The following is a 17354-nucleotide window of genomic DNA, read 5'->3' as shown; positions in this document are numbered from 1 at the left end:
AATGCTAATTGCTGAGCTCCTCCTGTGCGAGATGAGAGGTGTATCTGCATCAGGAGGTTGAATGTTCTGCAGTTTGTCATCTTGCTTTAGTGCAGCAGCACCATTTAGTCAAGAGAGCAGCTTCCCACAGCTGCTGAGATGTTCTGGTGCTGTACCACGATGCTGCTGTACCACGACATTACTTGAGCTGCACTAATTGTCACTATGCTTCATTTATGCTCAAATTAAGGATAAGACTGGCATTCCAGGTGTGGGCAGACCTGCAGTAGCTTCTGTGGAATTAAGTGATGTGTTAAAATCGCTGTTACTCAGGAAGGCCTTTTCAGTGTGACTGTTTTATAAACCTGATGTGTGATGTCATTTTCCTATAGAAAAAAAATTATTCACATGATCATAACTCCCTGTTTAGCTGACTCTATAAATTTTAAACCCAGTGCTCAACTTCAGTCAGATTTGAGTGTCACACCTGCTCAGATATTAGTCAAGTAGCCATTAGGCAGAACTCTGTAAGCTTCACTAGTTCTGATGCTTAGGAAACAATTCAGACAAACAGTTTAACAACTTTTGTTTCTTTGAAAAGGCTATTTTCTGTTCCAAATGTGTATCTTGCATGCAGAGAGTTTTGAAATTGGTTTAAGAAAGATATGCTTAAAATAGCAAGTTTTTGGTTTCAGGTAGTAGGAAAAACATTTAACAGCAGAATCTCAAAATTCCTATTTTTAGTGCTTACATTGGTTGGCAATTTGATTTTTTTTCATATTGAGGATTTTAAAGACAAACTGTGATAAAGCATTGCTTGAACAGTTTTTCTTAAGACCTCAGCAGAATTAGTAGAGAAATCTGCTGACAGTGTGGATTAGAGTGATGCAAAATCATACATCATTTCAAATCACTCAGAAATGGGACAACTTTTGCCCATCTTAATGTAATTTTTTGGGAAATATAACCAATGTTTTCAGAAGACAATGTATAATGCCCACTGCAGAATGGAAAGATTACAGATTGCCCATGACTCATTGCAACTTTCATAAGGAATTGAATTAAGATTGAATCTCTGACAACCACCTTTGTGAACTTGTGCAGCAATGAAATAGTCACAAATATCAGAGGATGCTGCTGGTTTTTCCTGAGCTGCATCTGTTTTGCTTTGTGTGACCTGGTAAGCATTTCCACCCTTCTAGTTTGACCTTTTAACTTTATGTTTGAGTTTTATTTACTGTTCCTCTTTTCCTGCTTATTTGCTGTCTAAATACATAAAAGTACATTCCTGAGGCTGTAGTTAATACCTTGTTCTTTAAGCATAAGTGACTTACTTTTTGACTTCCATCTGCATTTGTGGTTTGCCTGTCACTGTAGTACAGAGATGCTCCACCCTAATTCTAAGCATTTGTATTAGAATCTGTATATACACGTATTATAAATAGATATGTATTAAAAGTAAAGTGAAATATGTGAATATAATAATGTGTACACGAGGATACATTCCAGTTGTTGGATTTTGCCCTCAAAATGCCTTCTGAGCACTGAAATTTGACTGCATTTCTTTCTTTCTGGGGGTCAAGGCTCTTTCCCTTCCCAGCTGTGAGTGAGGTGAGGCAGCCAGGTCTGAGGTCTCTGTTACATCCACTGGGAGATTTTTTTTTTTATTGTTATTTTGGTAGGCACCAGGCCTGTGAAGCCAGGTCATCTCTCTTTGCTTGCACATCTTTAATCAGATCATCTCCTAAAAACATGTGGGTTTATGGTAGAGCTGACTGGAATTGCAAGTTAATCTGCTGCTTCTGCACCTTCAGTGCCTTTGGCTCTGTGCCTCACATTGCTCTTAATAGTTTGTTAATACCAAATAATGCAAAAACACTGCTTCCTTAAGCACTTAATAGGATGTACTGTAATGGAGACAAATGGTCTGTAACACTCTTTGCTTCTGTTTTAGGAAAATAAACTGAAAGATGCTGTGCAAGAAAAGAATCGCCTGAGCCTTCAGTATGCAAGTGTGTCCCACAAAGCACTGCAATATGACCAGGTAACCCCACGAGCACAGGGCTCAGACAGTCATTTGTCACAGAAATCAGGCTGCAGAGAGGATACAAGTCAATTTTTTCCTGATTTCCTTGCTTCTGCACGACAACGTGAAAAAAATTTGATTAAAAATATATTACAAGAAAATTACTTTACGAACAAATGCGATTTTCAAGTGAACATTCAAGACACTGATAGGTTTTAGAGAGGTACATCATTCCTCTGAGTCATGGTTTCTTAGTATTTTAAGTTGGGATTAGGCTTTGATAAAAGACTTTTCCAGGGATTCCAGTGAGACTTGGTGAAAAATTCTCTGCTTTTCCTAAAAAATTTCTATCTGTTAGCTGTTTGTTTTCTTTTCACCTGCCCTTCTGAATTTTAAATTTGCAGTTTATAATTTCTCAGTAAAACGTTGAAAAGCTCTTGTCCGGCAGCAAACGCCCCAAAACTCTGCTTGGCAGCATTTCCTCTGTGGCATGGACATGGCACAGCCTCAACTATTCCAGGTCCTGATAGAAAAACTATTTTAATATTTGTGCCTATTGTGGACTAAAAAAACTCTTTCTGACTGCAGTGTGGTTATATTTGTGACCAATTCAGCACGGGAGGGAGGGGAGGCCGACGTGCCTCAGCTCCCCACACACACATTCAGGGGAAGAAACACCACGAACCAGCCACTTTACAGGGCCACATTTAGCTAAAAATAAAACTCCAATCTGGGATTTCTACAGGGCTTAAGTGAGTTGCTGGGCAACCTCATTCATATCACCAGAGCTGTTACTCACATGGGCTCTGATGAAAGCCCATCCTCGGGGCTGGCAAACCAGTGGTCGCTGCACTCTTTGGTTTCTGAGCAGCCCACTGCTGGATTTCCAAGCCAGAGGAGGTCTGATGAGGTCCCTGAGGCCATGCAAATCACCCAGAATTAGGGATGGCTGTGCATTTAGCCCATTTAAAATGTGCATTTAGTTCACGTGTAGTGCCTGGTCTGGAACACGACCTGACGTTTCCTGTTGCTGACGAATTTGAATTGTTTTTATATAAAAAGGCAGAGTTATAACACTTTATGGTAGGAGGAAGCCATGTGTATCATAGCATCACTTAATTTTATTCATCCATCTGTCTACAATTTCCCCCTCTCCCGATGTGTTTCTCTTCTCTTTATTGTTGTTTACACATTACCTTTGCTCTTTACTTCACGAGGCACAGAAGATAAAGTCTCATTTGGGCAATTTTATAACCTAACTGAGACAGAATAACGCACAGCATTAATGCAATGAAGGCTCAGTGCCTTGATGACACTCAAAATGTTAGTCCTCTTATTATCAGCAAGTGCAGAACTACATAGTTGATAATGCTTTATTATGCATTTTCACTGTAGTCTTTAACCATAGTGAAAAGCTTGAGGTACATGGAAAAAATCAAATGAAAACCATTTAAAATATAAAGGTAAAATGTCAGCCTTTGACACATTAGCCACTAAGTAATAAAATTATCTTTTATCATGTCAGGATTTATCATACTGTGGGTATTGGTTTCTTCACATGTGTTAAACACTGTGAAAGGCACAGTGCAACAATTCTGGATGCCTGCACTGCTAACCTAATATCACCTCAATGCAATCAAAAACTTGTTTTAAGAGGACAATCTCACTTTTAACAATTTTAACAATATGCAATCTTTGTAGTGTACCCTGAGCATTAACAAACCTTTTGTTTGCCTTCTTGCATAACAGCTTTTCTGAGGGTATTTTTACCACAATGAGGTTGAGGATAGACTGTGCAGTTTAGATTACATTTTACCATTCAGAATGTGTGAAACTATACAGCTCTGGATGTGGAGGTTGGAGCAGAATTCTAACAGAGTTAGGGCTTAGCCCTGAAGGGGAAAACCTGCCTAAATTAATTTATTCTTTTTCACCCTTGAGAGCTGGCCTGAAAAACAGGCCAACTTTATCCAAGCAAATGGGGCTGGAGGAGTGTTTATACATTCTGTTATGCAGCACAGATAAAGCTACTGCTCATTTTTGCACAATGTACTTGCTGAAATTTGACTGTAGAAAGGAGTAAGTATTAGGCTGGCTACCTATAAACCCACCAAACAAAGCTAAAATTGTACCTAATTTACATGGTTTGGTTTTGGTACTCTGCTAAGTGAAACAAAATGGTATTCCACTGTGGTATTCCTCCACTCCATGGTGGAGGCCTTCTGAAAAGGTTTTGTGTCCTTAGGAGTGCTGTGGCACTGGGCTCTGACTTGTTCTCCTGTTCATCAGAATATAGATGGGTTAGTGTTTTGATGTAAAAATTGAAGAGGCATCATACATTCAGAATTTATTTCCACCACACCTGAAATCATCCCTTTCTCATGTTCATTTCTCAGGAATGTTTTCTGAACGGTGCCAGTGGGTTGAGAAACTGGTAGGTCTCTAATGCCCAGAATAAAAGCACATGGTGGGTTAGAAGGCTGATGGAGCTTTCCACCAACAAAATAAACTGCTGGTTTTCAATAACTAGTGTCTGTTTGAGTGTTCAGGAAGTGGAAGGCACTTTAGCAATGTCCTGGCCTTCATGACTGACTCCAACGAGGGCACATTTAGTAAGTGTGAAGAGCCGGGATGCAAATTAAATTGGTTGATGCATTGAACAGAGAAACATCACAGATCAAAATGTTCCCCGTTTCTGTCATGAAATTAGAGCTGTTTCTGATGGCACTCTATTTAGGTCAACTGTTTTTGCCACTGGGAACATCGATGTTTTGATACGCTCTGTGAGTAATTCGAGTTCATGTATATCCCATATGTTCTTAAACAGCCTGCATGGAGAGAGCATTAAATTCACATTCAAGAACAAATGTTGTCTAAAAAAAAAAAGGAAAAAATGATAGTCTTGTCAAGTTTTGTGATGCCTTATGGGTTATATAAATGTACATATGTTATATAAATGTACATAACATACATGACACATGATCTTCAGATGAGAAAGTCGTGGCAAGACTGTCCTGTAGGAACATGAAAAGATATCAGAGTTTCTGGAAGTAACAAGAGTAATTATCAGAAGGTGTTTGGTAGATTTGATTCTTTGTTCTTTCCAATCCACAAAATTAAAACAGACACAGAACCTTGTTCAAAAGCTGAGCTGCCAAAAGAGAAAGAAGGTATCAGAACCATTTGTGTATTCCTAAACTTTAACTAATTCAGGTTGGCACTTTGGGATCCTAAATGAAAGATCCTGGGATGCGTAAAATATCTGCAGTTCTTCCTGTCTCTAATCCATTTCTTTCCCAAATTCCATCAGCAGCCTGATAAGTACTGTTTGTTCTGATGGCCCCTTCCCTGCCAGTAGGGAAAAGCACAGAGCAGAAAGGTACCCTGCTCACCAGCTCCCCAAAATTATTCACAATATGATGACTAATAAGTTTTATAAAATTCTTTTCAAAGGTGGTCAGTTGTATGAATTGTTTTGGAGACAGGGAAAACTAAAGCCTGAGGAAAACAACCTTTTCTTGAAACTTGTTCAAAATATTGTACTTCATTAATCCTCAGTAAATTAACCGAGAATCACAAACAGTAACAAAATTGCATCATTAATACTGATACCTCATTGTTTCTTTTTTTCACTCCATTATTTTTCAACAATATACACTGACTGATCTGAGCAAAAGAATACAATAAAAAGGATGCAGGAAGTTAATAAGATCCTGAAAATCCATTGTTTAATAGTTTCCTTAGTTAGAAAGAAGCAAGGGGAGAGGAAAAGAAAAATCTGTGCACAGAAAAAAAAAAAAATCCTGAGGTTGACAATAATTGCATCAGTTCTTGTGGAAAACATGATTTGTTCCATTTTCCTCTCTTTTTTTCTAGTCCACTGCACTCCAAAGAGCCCTGCTGCAAAGCTGAATACGAGGGCTGGCTGCAACCATTTAGATTGTTTGGTCCATGGCAAAATTTGCAAGTTAACAAACTGGAGAGTGCCAGAAGGCAAATCAAAAGGCTGAATCAGCTTCCAAAACATCGCTTTAGAAAATGTCCAGGAGATATCCATGGCAGAGATTGCTTAATACCATTTGTTCCTTAAAAATAATAATAATTAAAAAATTACAGTGAATAGATGGAAAAAAAAAAATAAAACTCAGAGGAACTTGTCACTTCCTAACCTGGAGTTTAGGTTAGAGCCTGAGCCAGCCCATTGTGCTGGTTTGCCTTTCCTTGGCCAGTGACTCTGCCAGCCTTGTTTCTGCTTCAGTGCAGTGTTGCAGCAACAAAGGAGAACAGATGATTCTGGCAACGCTGCTCACTGAAAATATTAGTGCTCTGTCTTTTGCTTTCTTACCTTCTATCAGCATTGCAGGGAAGTGGAAATAGTACAGGAATATAAGGTATTTTTTTTTACCCAGGTGTTTGTTTCTGCTGGGTTTTCATCCTGAATGTAAAAATTGCAATTTCTGATAAAACACAAGCTGTAAGAATCCTGTTGTTATACATCAATACATGTCTCAAAGTCATAAAATGATCAGGGATAAAAAATCAAATTTTCAGCTGATTTAAAGAGAGAACTTTTCCCTGGCAGGATAAAGTAATTCAATATATTTTCTTGTTTTCTGTCTGTGTTTGTGAAGTGGTCACCATCACAGATGATTCACAAAATCCTGTATAAAAAGGCTGGATCACACTGAAATGGTTAGAATAGCACCAAGTAATTTAAATCATAAAAAAATCCTACTTTATGAGTATCTGATCCTTTCCATACCTTCGGTATGGAAATATTTTAAGGGAGAGCAGTGGATTTGTTGCAGAAGAACACCTGTTTTTGAATTGTAGAGATATTGGTTTCAAGTGTTAACACAGGTTGATCGTGTATATTTGAGTTTATTCTGAAATCAGTTCACACCAAAAAAGAGTCCAAAAAAAAAGGTACATGTGAGTTATATTTATATATATGTGTTAGATCTGTGTCTCTTTTTATAGCACACCCATCTCTGATGCCTTTGAGATCCAGAGCATGTAGAAATGTTTTGATTGTCATTCATTTTGGGCCTTGTGTAGTATATTTATTTAAATTTACATGACTTATGCATAAGTACACTTTGGTTGCCAGATTGTAGTCCCTGTTGAAAGAAAATGTTCCATGCATACATGTATATGAACATTCCCTTTTGGGTTTTTTGTGCTTCTTTCCTATTCTCTTTGAACTTTTTTTTCCTTTCTTCATTTTAACATGGAGAAATATTTGTGTCAGACAGAGTTTTCCCTTCATTTATTAGGTTTTTGGGCAGTAATCACATTTAATTTTTTTCCTAGGTAAAATCAGACTATGACCATCTTCGAGAAACCCTTCTCAGAGTGACCAAAGAACGAGATTTGGCTGTAAAGGGAAAACACCAGCTCCAAGCCAAGCTGGAGAACTTAGAGCAGGTCCTAAAGGTACGTGTGATGACATCAAGTCCAACAACCCAGTACTTCTATTTCTTGTTTATTATTCCTGATGCTTTTTTAGGAAGCCACAGAAACATAAGACACATAACTCAGGGACTGAATGCCCCTACTAGTCATGATAACATGTATGGAATGCAGTAGACCAAGTACTGACAAGGGATCTCAAACTATCAGAGGAGAGACATCTTTAGAAGCCTTTATCTGATACTTTGCAAGTAGTTGGATGTAGGTTTTCACTATGCAGTGATTTAAGTCAAAATGTGAAAAAGAGGATGAGAATATGAACAACTGCCAAGATATTTTACTTTAGAGAGAGCTGTGTCTGCCAGTCTGGCTACAAAACGTTATTGTGGCCTTTACATTCTGTAAATCTTAAGAACTTCTTCAAAAATTTTCCTTCACTGAAGCAAAAGTTCTCTGCTGGATTCAGAGATCCCGGGTTTCCATGTGCAGTACTTTTCTCCCTTTACCTTGAACAGATCTGAAACCCTACAGCTCCTTTTTAGCACTAAACCTTGCCCAAGCAGACGCAGTTAACTGTGTATTTCAAGTATGTCCTTGTATGTTTGGGAAATTACTGGTTTGAAAACACAGGTTGCAGCTTTCCAGCCATTGGAAAAAAAAGTTTTGAGGAATGTTTAGCCTAGTTTCCCTGTCTGAAAAGAAATTCAGTTTCTCTTTTGAGAAACTCGGGATGCATCAACAAAGGGGAAAAGATGGAGAACTGCTGAATTAGCCAACTTCTGAAAACTGCCTCTCACGTGGAGGAGTCTGATTTTCTGATGTGTACAGCCAGCTTTTCCCATTCATCCCACTGTAATGGTGCTCATACCCATCTGCCAGCGCAGATGAGAAGTCTTTTGATAAGACTCCTTGGGTGAGAATTAAATTTGCTCCCCATTCAGCCCCATGTGTGAGCTCTGTTTGGTAAACAAGACTTGAAAGCCGTCGGAGTTTTGTTCTTGCATCAACCAGTTGCATGTTTCAGAACTGCAAAGTCACTTCTGTAGGAAAAGAATGGAGTCCTTTGTTGTCTTTGCAGCTGCAGGTACACACTGCAGCAGCTGGAGCCAGGATGGGCTATTCATTGTCAAATCCCCCTGCTGCCCTGGAGGAAGCAGGAAAAACAAGAAGTGTTTAAGCAGGTCCCTTAAGTGCTATTTCAGAAACAGTTTATACTATACAGCTGTCTGGCTCTGTAGTTTGAAATAAAACTGATAAATGCACGGTGTCCCTGTGCTGCAGGGTTCTTGCCTTTGATCTGAAAGATACACCAGAGAGGTTCCTTCTTCACACTTCCTTGGGAGGGCAGAGCCTTGTTTGACAACTGTGTTGAAATAGGAAGTCCCTAGTGTATTTTTTCTGTGCTCTTTTAAATGTGGATTTGCCTTCTGATGTTAGAGTAGCATTATTAGAAGGTGCAAAAGGGAAGTGCAAATTTACACGTTGGAAAGTTCTGACCTGCCTCACATGAAGGGCAGTGACAGCACAGATAGGTGATGGCCACCACCCACCCAAATTTTGGTAGTGTGATCACTGTGCAAGCCAGGCCTGCAGGAAGATGCAGAAAGAGTTCAGCAGCTCAGAGCTTTCTCCCTGCTGCCCTTCTGGTGCTCTCTACAGCCCTGCTCCACTGCCCAAACCTGGGGCTTGGAAGAAGAAATGTCAGCAGCTGATGTGCAGGGAGGAAGCACAAAACAGATCTGCAGGGAGAACCAATTTGACACCAATGTGTGAGGAGAGGAGCTGCTTCTGGTTTGGGGGAGATTTATTTTCTGTGCCAGGGAGGGGCAGATGCTGGGGTGAAGAGATCTTTGCTGCTTTAAATACTAAGTAGATTGTGACAATACTAAAATGACTGAGAGATACTTCTAGGTTAACACAGGTGACCAAATGGTCTTTTCTGACTTTAAAATCTGTGAACTCCAGGTCATTAAATACATATTTTAGGAAATGGAGAAATTAAAAGCTGTGGAGAATCACAGATCATGGCTAACAATCTGTTTCTTTATTGCATTTTATAGATTCACTATATGGTCACAGTATTAATTATTTATTGATCTTTGTAAAGGACTAGAAATGGTTTTTAATAGCTTTTGTAGAAGTAGCAAGAACTTAACAGTATCAAAATATGCTGTACCAAATCTGGTACTGAATCTTGAGAGAGTGAAGTGAGACCTTTTTTATGATAATTAAAGGTTTTAATTAGAGGTGTGAGAATGACTTGATTGCCTCACCATTTCTTGAATTTAAGAAATGTGCTGATGCTCCATCAGTGTCAAGTTTTGCATAAGACGTGATGGAAGCTGCTGAACTCAATAAATGTAGCTTCATGCTAATTTAAATCCTGAGTAAGACCAGTTAGCAAAATAGGTTATGTTCATTCAGATAAAATGAGAATCAGAGCCATTATTTTTGGTCATTATAAAATATTGATAATAGATATTACCCAGGAACAGATCCATTTAACTTCTGTATAGTATGCACAGTTCAGAAATGTATACAGTCGAAATATTGAATCCTCACAAAGCTCCTAGAAAACGAGCCATAGTTGAGGGTTATAGTGGTTGTTGTTTTTAATCAAATAAAAATAAATAAATCCCAAGCAGAGGCCAAATGGAGCTTTGGAGACATTTCTGCTTCCTTTGCAAACATATCCAGACTGAGAGACATCAGCCCCCCTGGGCTGTCCCTCTTTGTTGTGAATAACATGTAGCAGATGATAACAGCTCATGAAAGGTTCGAAATACGCTGGATAAAATTTTCTTTTGTACACAATAGGAGATCTTTGGGGCTGCTCTTGTCAATTTTAGCCGTGCATTTGTGTTTCCAAGTGCTGATTTCTAATAGGTTGGTGTGCAATAACTCATGGTGCTGCAGATAAGACATTGTGCCTCTGCTCTGAGAGTAATATGGGAATAATATGTTATTTGGAAAATAAAAATCTTCAATACCAGTCTCACCAGAGAAGAGATCAGAATCTAGAAAGAGATCTTTCTTAACTCCCATTTATTAAGAGGGTGTTTGAAAGTGACAGTGATGTTGGGAGAATAATATTAACCTGTAATGAAAAAGATTTCTATCTGCAAAGGGTATCTTGACATTGTTCAGCTTGTGCTCTTCCCAAGAACCTTCCTCATATTGCTTTGAATCATTAGCAGCAAATGTACCTTAAAAGTTGTTTATGAGTACTGTACGGTCCCTTTTGTCCAAATCCACCTGTGTTAGTTTTGTTCCCTCTAATTAGCTGTAGATAATAGGCAGAAATCAGCAAAGGTAAACTCTTTCTTTTGGGTCATCATTTGCAAAACAAATGACAAAAGCATATCCTAGATAAAGAGGCATTTAGGGAATTGTCACAGTAATTTTTTTTCCACACTTTGACTTTTTAGCACAATGCCACATAAAAACGTGTGCCTGGTGGGTGAAATGTGTCCTGTTCACTTGTGCAGCACCCAAGCCACTGTGCTGGCAATGTCACAGTGGCATCTCCTAAAAGAGATTGCTGTCAACATGCCTGAGTTCAGCTTTGGCAACACACCTCTAAGTACCGACCGAATTAAAACCCCGTCCGGTTTCCCGCTCTCCTGTCGGTTATCCCAGGGAGTTTTTATGCTGAGATGGAACATCTGCATCCCTGGGGATGGCAGCTGGAAGGCAGGAGGGCTCTGCAGAGGGACCTGGATAGACTGGAGAGTTGGGCTGATTCCAACGGGATGAGGTTCAACCAGGCCAAGTGCCGGGTCCTGCCCCTTGGCCACAACAACCCCCGGCAGCGCTACAGGCTGGGCCAGAGGGGCTGGAGAGCAGCCAGGCAGGAAGGGAGCTGGGAGTTTGGATTGACAGGAAGCTCAACATGAGCCAGAGTGTGCCCAGGTGGCCAAGAGGGCCAATGGATCCTGGCCTGAATCAGGAACAGCGTGGCCAACAGATCCAGGGAAGTGATTCTGCCCCTGGACTCAGCACTGGTGAGGCCACCCCTGGAGTGCTGTGTCCAGCTCTGGGCCCTCAGCTCAGGAAGGACATGGAGGGGCTGGAGCAGGTCCAGAGGAGAGCAACAAGGCTGGGGAAGGGACTCAGGCACAAGTGCTGTGAGGAGAGGCTGAGGGAGCTGGGGCTGTTCAGCCTGGAGAAGAGGAGGCTCAGGGGAGACCTCCTCACTCTCTACAACTCCCTGACAGGAGGGGGGAGCCGGGGGGGGTTGGTCTCTTTTCCCAGGCAACAATCAGCAAGACAAAAGGGCTGGGTCTTCAGCTGTGCCAGGGGAGGTTTAGGTTGGACAGTAGAAAGAATTTCTTTCCAGAGGGGGTGCTCAGCCATTGGAATGGGCTGCCCAGGGAAGTGGTGGATTCTCCGTCCCTGGAGGTTTTTAAGACAAGACTGGATGTGGCATCAGTGCCATGGGCTGGGAACCACAGCGGGGTTGGATCAAGGTCGGATTTGATGATCTCAGAGGTCCCTTCCAACCCAGCTGATTCTGTGATTCTATGATTCTATGATTCTATGTTTGGCTGCAGGTGGAACGGGTTAAAGTGTCCTGATAGTTTTCCCTGTTCCCTTGAAACAGCATATGCGAGAGGCTGCTGAACGGCGGCAACAGCTGGAGTTGGAGCATGAGCAAGCCTTGGCTGTCCTCAACGCCAAACAGCAGGAAATCGAGCTCCTGCAGAAGGTAAGGGGAGCCAGGGAAAGCAGGGAAAGCCAGGGGAATTCCCAGGCTGCAGTGGCGGAGTGAACGGCGTGAAGTGGAGCTGCTGGTCTGAAGAACTTGAACCCCAGCTACCAAACTGGATCCTGCTCTGGATTGTTCTGTGTGATCGCTGCTGCAGCAGCAACAAGTGGGTGTTGTCTGTGCCAATTGGTTTAGGAATGTTTATGCCAGCGGAGGTTAACCTGACCCCAGCATATCTAAGTCCTCTTTCTCAATAGGGATAAAACTGACACAATCATATATATTTCCTTTGTATTTCAATTACTTCCTTCTATACTTGCCTCAGGAATATTTGTGCATTTCTTAAATTTCAGGAAGGAATCTGGCCTTTATTTCATGATAATCAAAATATGAGGTCTCTGCCATTTCCAGTTGGCTGGAAGAGTTAACATATCAATGTTTTGTCAGGATTTCTTTGGCTTTCTCTTCCAGATATGGAATTCTTGCTACCTTTCTCCATTAAATTAGATTAATGAGTCATCTCAATCATAGTTCATCTTTTTTTTCATAAATGTATTGGGTTTGTGTGACAAGGCTTTGGTTAGTGGGGTGGCTACAGGAGATGCTTCTATGAGCCAAGAGAGAAGATATATATGAGAAGATGCCAGAAGCTTCCCCCATGTCCAGCAGGTCCAATTCCAGCCAGCTCCAGGAGGGACCCACCACTGGCCAAGGCCAAGCCCATCAGTGGCAGCACTTCTGGGGTAATGTATTTAAAAAGTGAGGGAAAAAACTACACAAGAGCAACTGCAGCCAGAGCAGAGGTTCCCCTGCAGCCCTTGATGAGGACTCTGGTGAGGCTGCCCATGGAGGACCCCACACCAAAGCAGGCTGGGACACCATGGGAAACCTGCACTGGAGCAGGATCCTGGCAGAGCTGTGGACCTGTGGAGAGAGGAGCCCACACTGGAGCAGGTTTGCTGGGGGCACTTGTGACCCTGTGGGAGATTCCCACTGGAGCAGCCTGTTCCTGAAGAGCTGCACCCCATGGGAGGGCCCCAGGCTGGAGCAGTTTGTGAAGAACCGCAGCCCGTGGGAAAGACTCACGTTGGAGAAGTTTGTGAAGAACTGCATCCCACGGAAAGGACCCACGCTGGAGCAGGGGCAGAGTGTGAGGAGTCCTCCCTGTCAGGAGGAAAGAGCAGCAGACACAACGTGTGGTGCACTGAACACAGCCCCCATTCTCTGTCTCCATTCTCTGTCTGGGAGAGAGTTCAGGAGTACCAGGGAAGAAGGGAGGGGTGAGGGAAGGTGTTTTTAAGATTTGATTTCATTTCTCATTATCCTACTCTGATTTGATTTCTAATAAACTAAACTAATTTCCCTGAGCCTCTTTTGCCCATGACAGTGATTCCTGAGGGATCTCTCCCTGTCCTCCCATGACACTTTTGCTGTGTTTTCTCTCCCCTGCCCAGCTGAGGAGGGGAGTGATGGAGCAGCTTCAGTGGGCACCTGGTGTCCATCCAGGGTCAACCCACCACAATAAACTAAACAGTTTTTAAGTACCTCATTTCCAAGGTCATTCTCTAATTCACAAATCACTTTAAGACCTTTTTTTTTCCACGCTGCAATTTCTCAGTATTCATTACAATACAAAATACATGATATTGAGTTTCAATCATACCAAAGTCACTTAAAGCTGCAATTGTCTCAGTGCTAATGTTGATTTTTCCAATTGCTGGACTAGATTAAAACACAGAAATAATAGTGCTAATGATAATTTGATAGAGAATTGGCAGGGGGTGACATTCTCAGTAGAATAAAAGATATTTCTAATGGAGTTTGCTTGAAATAGAAAGCTGCAGTTGACCAAATGAAATCTTTCTGTTAATTTTCTTTTAGTCTTTCTCAATTAATGTACTTAGGCACATTTCAAAATGCCATTTCTAGTTATATTCAACTGTTATTATTAGAACTTCCTCATAAATTTTGGACTTGAAATTTAAGTCCCGGCAAAGCAAAGAAATCAGAGGAAGGTACAGGGTTTCTTGCTAATTTTTGTTACATTCATCTACCAAAAATACGTTTGGTTTGGCCACAGGAGGCAAATCTCTGTGCTGGTCTTTTCTCCAGTCACTTTTGCTAAGCTGCAGCGTGACAGATGTCAAGCACAAAGGAGGTTATATTGTATTTGGTATTTTGCTCAGTGCAACTGGCTCAGCATCTGCAGCCAGCGCTTAAATTCTTGTTCAGTGGACCTGAAGGAACAAGATCTCCCAACGTACCTGGTACGTGTGTGGGTTAAATTATTTCTTCCCTTCTTTTTTTATTGGAGCCATATAATTATTTGAGAAAGTCTTGTGAAATGAAAGTAGTAACTCTGGGCAGTAACAGGATGGCATTTCACAGCACATCTTCTTACTGCTGTAAAGGCTCTGAGGAGCCCCCAAAATGGGCGCTTCAGAGCAAAGCAAGTTGCTGGTACAGCCCCATTTTGAATATAAATAAAGATTCATTGTCTTTTTTAATATAAATACAGGCTTTTCAGCTCAGATTTTTCAGCCTAAAAGTAAGAGCACGATATTGTTCCTCACGATTCTGTGCTGATGGGGAATCAGATGGTCTTTTTCTTTTAAGAAAACCTTAATACACGAGGCAGTTGGATGTGAAAGAGAGATAGCTATTGATGCAGGTTTTCTAATCATTTATCCAGAACTCATATTCTGGGTAGATTTTATTAAACTTGTACTGATGGATGACTCAAGGCTTTCTATTACCTGTTATCACATGTTTGCTGATTCTCGTGGAGCCAATATTTATCGAGTGCTAGCACTAAGACTTATTACTGTAGTCCAGGAAGAAATATGACTGTGCTGGCAGGATTGAAGGAGGCTTTATTATCCTGCATGACAGTGAAGGATAGTTTGGGTGGATGTTCTGGTTGTGACTTTATGGCCTGACCCAGCTTCCACTGAAACCAATAAAGGAGTAGAGTGGCCCTTAGAGGTGAGGGGAATGAAGTTAAAATTGCTGTTATCTGTGTCCATCATGGGACTCTCTGGGCCATTAAACTGGAGAGTCTGTGGGGTGCTGTTCTCTGCCAAACAGGAGGGTTTTAAGATTTTTCTCTGGTGAGGAATGTGCAGAATGATACAATGGTTAACAAAATGTGTGCTTATCTTGGGCAAGCTTCAATGAAGGAGATACTGAAACCTTAAATGGAAATAAAGGGAGGGTAACACAAAGTTACTTAGTGCTGTTTTTTGGTTTTAAGGTTTAGACTTTTCCTGACTGTGATTTGATAAGTGAATTTCTGAGCTATATAAAATACTTTTCTGCTCTTATTTATTCTCTCTTTTCGTCTTTGATTGGACTCTAAATGTTGCACTGCTGTTTTCAGAGAGCCTGACTTGTGCTTGCCTTGAGGTGTTTTGTGAGTTATTTTTTCAATGATAAATACTGATGCTTCATTAAAAGAATGAGCTTAATTTTTGTGTTGCTTTCTCCTACCTGATATGGGAAGTTTCTACACTATGAACCTCCTCAGCACCAAACTCCACTTCAGCTTTAATTTGGAGGGTTTCAGAGATGTGATCTTGCAGCATGTTGAGCCTGCTTGTGTTGGCCCAGCAAAATACCAATGCTATTAAGCTTCCCTGAGATTCGATCTCCTAAAAATAAGCAGTTATTTCAGAGGCTTGGAGCCCAAGTGCTGGAGTAATACTGGCAGAGCCACCCTTCCAGACTGTAATTGGCTCTGGATTTGTGTATACAGTATGCTACTTTATGTGCTTAGAGCATATTATGTGTGGTATGACTAATGATTTTCCCTTTTCCTCCTTTTTTTCTCTTTTTTTCCTCTTTCTTTTTTCCTTTTCCATAAACACAAGGCTCAGGTTGAAGCTAAGAAGGAACATGAGGGAGCAGTTCAGTTGCTAGAGGTAAGATACTCTGTGTTACCTTTGCCTATTCAGGTTCCCTTCTGAATGTGATAACTTTACAGTATCATCACTTCTGAAAGTTCCAAGGAATATGTAGGCAGATAGATTTTTTTTTTTATCTTCTAATATAATTGCATCCTCTAAGGTTTATAATTCAGTTAGGAGTGCATTAAGCTGAGCTGTTGGAAGTGATTTGTGTACCTCAGTTTCTCATTTGGGACCATTTTTTTTTGTAAAATACTATTAAAATAGAAAGTGATTAATTATGAGAAATATTATTTATTAGGCTGGAAATATAGCTGCAAACACCAATCTGTTACCTAACGTTCCTAATTAAATACTGGCTAATAATCATAAGGCAACATGTTAAAGAACTAAAAATTTTAAACCTGCTGAAAGAATTTAGGTGCTTTAAATAACCTTAAAAGGGTGTGGTAGAGAGAGAACACTTCATTTTTCTGCCTGATGAAAAGAAAAGGCATTAAATGTTTTTTAAGGGTTAATGTATCCTAAAGAACAGGCAATACCGTGGATTGATCATAGCAAGGGCATTGCCAATATTTCATTTAAAAATCTGTTTTTAGCAAAAGCTGATTTCTAGTCTGTTTAGCTTCCCACAGTATTTCTGTGTGTCCACTTGCTGGTCATGCCTTGGTGAAAGGTGTTTTTTCCGGTGCATCGATCAACTGTAAAGAAAAAATAATTAAAGAATTCGTTCATAAAAATCAATATTCCCACAGCACATGTTTTGCTCATAGCCTTTCATATTCACCATATATATTAAGTTTGTTTTAGCTTTCAGAACACAAGATTAAATTATTATTTAATGCCTGGTGGAAAGTATATAATGCAGGAAAACATAATTAAAAACAAGGCAGGCAAGAGATTATTTACCCCCCTCAAGCTGAGCACAATTCCTGTGTAGCTGATTTGTCTGCAACCTGCGATCTGCACAACCCCACCAAGGTTGCCAAAGCTTTTGCTTTTTATTGCCACAAGTGCATTATTGTTTTAGCATTTTATTTAATGTGCAGTCTGAGATCAGCAGCAATATTGATTTCTGAAGCGTTCTGTAGCGTGGTTTGTGTTAATGCATGTCTTTACACGTGGAACTGTTCTAATATACTTCACTTTGAAATGTAAAAAAACAAAACAGAACAAAAGTATTCAAAACTGTTTTTATTTCTTTGGTTATTTCACATCTCTTTGTTTACTGTGTCTTGTTTGGGATTTATTGCTTTGCACTTCATCCAGAACACCTTGGACAGCATGCAGGTATTTTAGGGCATAAATTCTCCTTTCCCTGTCC

General features: G+C 40.5%; 1 protein-coding gene across 12 annotated transcripts in view; it reads left to right on the top strand.

Annotated features, from left to right (window-relative positions):
• The window catches only part of RIMBP2 (RIMS binding protein 2), a 95916-nt gene that overhangs the window by 37336 nt on the left and 41226 nt on the right, over positions 1 to 17354 (top strand). For 10 of the 12 annotated variants that reach the window (XM_027733024.2, XM_027733023.2, XM_027733022.2 and 7 more), the window contains exons 1-3: positions 7360 to 7441; positions 12021 to 12125; positions 15995 to 16045. In XM_027733024.2, the coding sequence (XP_027588825.1) occupies positions 12024 to 12125; positions 15995 to 16045 (153 nt within the window). In that variant the 5' untranslated portion in view covers positions 7360 to 7441; positions 12021 to 12023. Of the gene's footprint in view, positions 1 to 1933; positions 2024 to 7318; positions 7442 to 12020; positions 12126 to 15994; positions 16046 to 17354 lie in introns of those variants that run through there. The other 2 variants (XM_027733027.2, XM_027733021.2) reach the window with 1 other exon arrangement.

Source organism: Pipra filicauda, unplaced genomic scaffold, assembly GCF_003945595.2.
Source record: "Pipra filicauda isolate LSUMZ 115617 unplaced genomic scaffold, ASM394559v2 scaffold14_size4853619_pilon, whole genome shotgun sequence".
Taxonomy (NCBI): Eukaryota; Metazoa; Chordata; class Aves; order Passeriformes; family Pipridae; genus Pipra; species Pipra filicauda.
Note: the sequence above shows the minus strand (reverse complement) of the source record. Positions and strands in the feature narration are given on the sequence as shown.